This window comes from Benincasa hispida, chromosome 11 (genome assembly GCF_009727055.1).
Source record: "Benincasa hispida cultivar B227 chromosome 11, ASM972705v1, whole genome shotgun sequence".
Taxonomy (NCBI): Eukaryota; Viridiplantae; Streptophyta; class Magnoliopsida; order Cucurbitales; family Cucurbitaceae; genus Benincasa; species Benincasa hispida.
This window is the reverse complement of record NC_052359.1, coordinates 3,297,484-3,303,151: the sequence shown is the minus strand read 5'-3', so window position 1 is coordinate 3,303,151 and position 5,668 is coordinate 3,297,484. Positions and strand designations below refer to the sequence as shown.

At 34.9% G+C, this 5,668-nt stretch overlaps 1 protein-coding gene across 1 annotated transcript; it reads right to left on the bottom strand.

Annotated features, from left to right (window-relative positions):
* Positions 1-1,898: 1,898 nt before the first annotated feature.
* Positions 1,899-5,243, bottom strand: LOC120091972. Its single transcript, XM_039050156.1, has 9 exons — positions 4,767-5,243; positions 4,524-4,675; positions 4,091-4,186; positions 3,885-3,947; positions 3,640-3,708; positions 3,423-3,525; positions 3,258-3,329; positions 2,377-2,465; positions 1,899-2,260 (listed from the first exon to the last, which is right to left on the bottom strand). Exons 1-9 carry the CDS (start codon positions 5,080-5,082, stop codon positions 2,108-2,110), a joined length of 1,113 nt encoding a protein of 370 aa, XP_038906084.1. The 5' UTR covers positions 5,083-5,243; the 3' UTR covers positions 1,899-2,107.
* Between the last annotated feature and the right edge of the window lie 425 nt (positions 5,244-5,668).

Below are 5,668 nucleotides of genomic sequence, written 5' to 3'. Positions count from 1 at the left end.
AAAACTCATGAATCAAATTCAATATATCTTTCTTAAAACTCAAAGATTAAAAAGATAATTCTAAAGTTAATTTGAATATGTTTTCAATAGATGAAAGGCAATGGAAAGACGAAGAAAGAAGAAAGAGAGGATAGGGTGAATGAGATGGTGGGAAAAAGGCAAGCACTAGTGGAAAGGCTTAAGTCAAGATCAATGCATGGATCTCTACTCAACTTCCAAGGTGTCCAAATCATTCATCATTTTCTTTTTCTTTTTTTCCTTTTAATTTTTTCATCATTATCTTCCCCCATTCTAAAACTTTTCATTTTTTCCTTTCTACCCAAAAGATTTATACTTGTCAAATTATTTTCAGATTTTCCTTTTACTACCCACTTATAATTATAATTAAAGGGAAAAATTAATATTCCATTTTAAAAGTTTGCCATCATTTCCAACTTTGCATAAATTTAAAAGAATTTTTTTTCTTTGAAGTTATTATATTAAATGTGTAGGGTGGGGGAATCCAACCTCTGACAAAGAGGTTGATAGTATAAGCATTATATCAATTGAATTATGCTCATTTTAATCTAACTGTCTGCTTACATTAGAACACACTACTGCATTTTATAACGTATCGCGTTAAAAATGGTCATGTAGCCCTAACACGATAGTCATCTTTATTATCACAGTTTCCTCAATTTTCTCACAGTTTTTTTATGAGAAAAATGAAGATCGCAATAAAGATGGTCATGGTCATCCTCGTTATAAAATATTTGTTTTGTATCCTCATTTTTCTCATAATTTGTTAGTATTTTCTAAAAAAGATGAAGATCGCAGTAGATGGTCATCGCGTTAAAGCTACGATAAACATGGTCATTCCTAACGCGATAAGTTATAAAATGCAAAAATGAATTCTAACGTATGCAGGAGGTTAGATTTCAAACATTTATGGAGGGGGAGCATCAATCATAAAATTTTTTAAAAAAATGTGTGGCAGATCATCAACAATTTATGAAAAACGTGATAAAGAATGGATATCGCAATAGAGATGGAAATTCGTATCAATACAAAAGAAACTCAATTTTCTATTTGATAATATCTTCAAATTGATGTCACAAAAATGGTGGACATTGTTTTCCTTTTCTTTTCTTTTAAAAAACCAAACTTCATTAAAGACCAAAAAAATTAGGTATAGCAGTATTCTTCATTAAACATAATGATGAACCATTTGAACCATGATTTATGGTTCAAATATCTCTACCCTTTGTGGAACTAAAAATAATACTAAAACATCATTGTTTACTTAATTTTACTATAGAATGAAAAATATAATAAAAATTATATTTTGGTGAATCCAAATTAAGAGTAATTATTTTAAATAACAAAATTGCTTGAAATTTTTTTAAATATAGTAAAATGTCATATATATCAGTGATAAACACTGATAAATACTAATAGACATCTATCAGTGTCAGTAATAGACATTGAATGACATTGAAATATGTCTATTAGTGTCTATCAGTATCTATCACTGATAGACAATGACATTTTAGTGTTGTCTATCAATATTTATCATTGATAGACAGTGACATTTTGCTATAATTATAAATAAATTGACTAATTTTTCTATATTTAAAAATCCCGAATTAATATCAATATACTCATTTCATAAATAAGATATGCTAGTAATCAATATTTTATCATACTTTATTTTCGACATTTTCATAAAATTTAAGCCCATATGTATTGACATTTATGATTTTCTGTATACAAATTGACCTTCAAATTATTTCATTTCAAGATGATTTATATTGAATTATAATTTTCTTTTCCTTCACTTTCTTAGAGGAGGGGGAAAAACTTCAATTTTATGTTTGCAGGAAAACTAGTCCAAGTCAACACATAAACAAAGATTCAAAGGACCAAATATCCAAAATCTTCTCAGTATCTAAAATATCACTATAATTTTTCTTCATATGCACACGTATAAGTTTCTTGATCTACATAATATATACTTCCATTTTTGTATGGACAGTTTATGATCAAGATGGAAAATTATGGCTCTGCCAAAAAATATAATTTACAACTTTTTCTAGCTCTCTATATAAAACTTTTTGTTCCTTCCCTTTCACAAACTATCTGAGCCTTTACCTTCCATCTTAAGTTGTTGAATTCTCTGGTGTAACCTTCTCCGGTGGTCGTGGATCTTCCAAAGTCCGTGCCCTAGTATCACGGCGGAGTATATACCATGCGTGATGATCGGAGCAAGAATGTTATCGGTCTGAAAACATCATGACAAAACGCATACTAATATGTGAGTTTCTTGCCTCTTGAAATTAGTACATTGTGTAATTTACTTCGAAAGGTTGGGTCTAGCTTGGCTAGGAAAGGTCTTACCTGGATCCATTCGAAACCAAGGTAGAGAGCAAGGAGTCCTTCGAGGAGGGGAGAGTAGATCTTCTTCATTTGTCTTCTCTCATACCACGCTGAAAATGTTTACACATAATGATGTTAAGGGTGAGCGAGGCCATCGTTAACAATGAAGTGGAAATAGAGAGAACGTTATCAATCAGCGCACAATATAGATGGCCTATTTTCACTTTGATCACCCTCTCATTTTTCAAACTTCACTTACCTATCCGATTTGAGAAACATGAACAATCAAGTTGTATTTACGAAGTAAAGAAAGGTTCTATGTGTTGATAATCCTATATTGGAAAGATTGAGGGACCTCACAATCTTTAAAACATACATAGGTTACTCTTCACATAGTCAATTGGTTTTGGAGATGAAACTCCATATTTATCGATGCTATAAGGGCCTATAAAACCTAAACAGATATTCGGTCCAAAAAAAAAATTGGGATAGTACTATGAACTCTAAAAGTAAGGGAAAAGATCACTAAAGGGTATTTCAAGGCAACTAAGGCATCTAGCCTGCTTGTCCTAACTCTCCAAAAGATGTCATCAAATAGACGAAATAAAAGGGAATGTCAAAAACTCAAATGACTAACACTAAAGGCTAGGCAAAGATAAAGGCAACAAAGCTAGATGAAAAGGAAAGAATTAATGAGTCATCTCCTTTAATCCCCTTTGTTCAACTTTCTCATGTATGTATAACACTGAATCAGTTTGATATAACAATTCAGCTTGACATCAAGCAGGTATTAGACTGAGGAGTGAGGACTACAGAGGACTGAAGTCATGAAGAATCAGATACATTTCAACATTGCTTTACAAGTGCAACGAATACGGTAAAAATGAGGATTAGAATTGAACCTGCGAAAAGCTTTTTAAGATCTTTGCGACCAGATCGAGATTGCAAAACGGGGGCAACTACATAAGTAGGATCTGGAGGAAAAAAAACAAGGCATTCATTAAAATGGAGACAGTCAACCAAACTGAAAACCAAATGTTGTTTAAATGATTCGATAGAATATCGACCTTTCGGCGATGCAGCAACGTAATAGAGTGAACCGGTAAGAACAGCTGTGATAACAGCTGCAAAGGCCTGAGCAAATGGCACGAATGGAGGCAGCACCCCAGTCTATAATCAAAAGTGCACGGAACAAAGTTATAACAGAAGAGAAAAACTGCAATCACCACGACAAGTGAACAGATAAAATTCATCATAATCGAAAAAAGGGATAATTTTTCATACCAGAGATGCCATTCCTTGAACATCAGCTCCAATATCAGGACTCCTTAAGAATATATCAGCCAGTGCTCCCTATAAAGTTAAGGGAAGAGAGATGTTATTTAGTGCACCTTAAGACTGAAATTCAATCAACATCCAACAATTGCATATATAGAAACCGGTGAATAAAGCAAAAAATTTCGAGCAAGAGTAAGGGCGGTTGGCCTTTAATATGAGGGAACAAAATGTCTAAATATCAAAGAACAAACCTGAACAGCTGCCCGGTAAAAGAGCTCCTCCCCGACCGAGCTTGCAGCAACGATAAGAATGAACTGCAAGAGTTAAAACACAAAGTAAAGAAAGCTTTCCATTTCTTGTGCAGACACCAAATTAACAGCCTTTTCATCAGATATTCATCACCATAACTAGAAGTTCATTCAAAAGGCTAGCAAGTGGGAGAGAGTAAATTATTTACCTGCCATGGAGACATTCCGTAAAAGAAGCTTCGAAGCTCCTCATCCTCAACGTCTCTAATCGCCCTAGCATGGGGTGATAACTTCACAACTTCATCCTACAAACAAACCCAAGTTTCATATCATCAGAAAATCATTTGGAAACTAATGTCTTAAATTTATGGAATGGTAGATGGCAGGTGCATCAGAACACAAGTTCCAACCCACAGCTTCTTTCCAGGTTTGGAAATTACTTTCCAAAAGCTAAAACATTAAACTGAAACCAAAAACAAAATCATTACCAAACATGCCCTACATTGCCCATATTTTTCACCTCAAAGTCAAAACCAACCAAACAACTTCTGTAAAATTGAAATTTCCTTTCATCAAAGAACTCAAAACCTACATCTTATCTAAATCCAAGCAAGCTAAAGCATTTGTTAAGTATCAACTTACATCAAGAATGAAGAGAAGAGCCATAATTGGAGGAACAGCATAACCAAGCCCTCCCAAAATAGCATCCAACGATGGATGGAATCCTCCCATCCAATCAGTCCCAGATATTGAACATATAAATCTTCCTGCCAGTGCCATTGCACCATAAATCCCTACAAGAACAGAACAAAAAATCAACAAACTAAAGAAACAGATTTTAAAACCCACAAAGCTAAATCTCAGAAGGAAACCATTTTGACTCACCAACTCCATAGCTGAGCCTCACAACAGCACCAATCTTTTCCCAAACAGGGAACTCTGTTTCTCTGAAACTACTATCCAGTGTGGTCACCTCCATGGCCCGGGCATTGAACCGGCCACGTGTCTGTCCCTCCTCCAATCTCTCACTCCTCGGCTCCGCCGACGCCCTAACCCCGGCCGGCACCGAAACCCTCCCGCCGGCACGTTTCCTCAGCGGAAAATGCGAAAGCCTCGAGCTTGAAGTGGAACAGATCCCAATTCTACCACCAAACGACATCGTCGAAGTGTTTGAAGATACAGAGAGAATCGAAAGCTCCATTTTTTTACTTCCTTTTGGTTATCTTCAAAACGGTTCGAAAATCGGGTTTTTAAACAGAGATTTCGGGTCTTTCGGGAGTCCGAAACGGAGAATACTTCGTCTTCTTCATTGAAAATTTGAACTCAAGATGGGAATCTTGTTTCGAACCTCATAATTTTGTTGACTGATCGAATTTCTAATGGGGATTAACAAGAGAGATGATTTACGGGGATTGCTTTCTGGACCGTCCGATTGACCTGGTGGCAGATCGGACGGTGATAAGATTGAGATATGGGGCCAGCCATGAAAGTGATTTTTGAGAAAGCTCAGGATTTTTTTGCTAGTTACAGGGTGAGGATGTCGGAGGGGATATCCCGTTGACCAATGAAATCCTGCCACGTGGAGATAATGTTGTCCTTAAAATGTGACGTGGAAATTATTGTGTACTTTTTAAAAAAAATGTTTACTAACTTTTTTAGTTTACATTAAAAGTTTAGTATATTCATGTTTGAAAATTATTGTGACTTTTAATTAATTAGTTAACATGCATGTACTAGTTTCTTAGGGTCGAAGGTTTGAATTCTTCTATTTAAATTCATTTGTTATA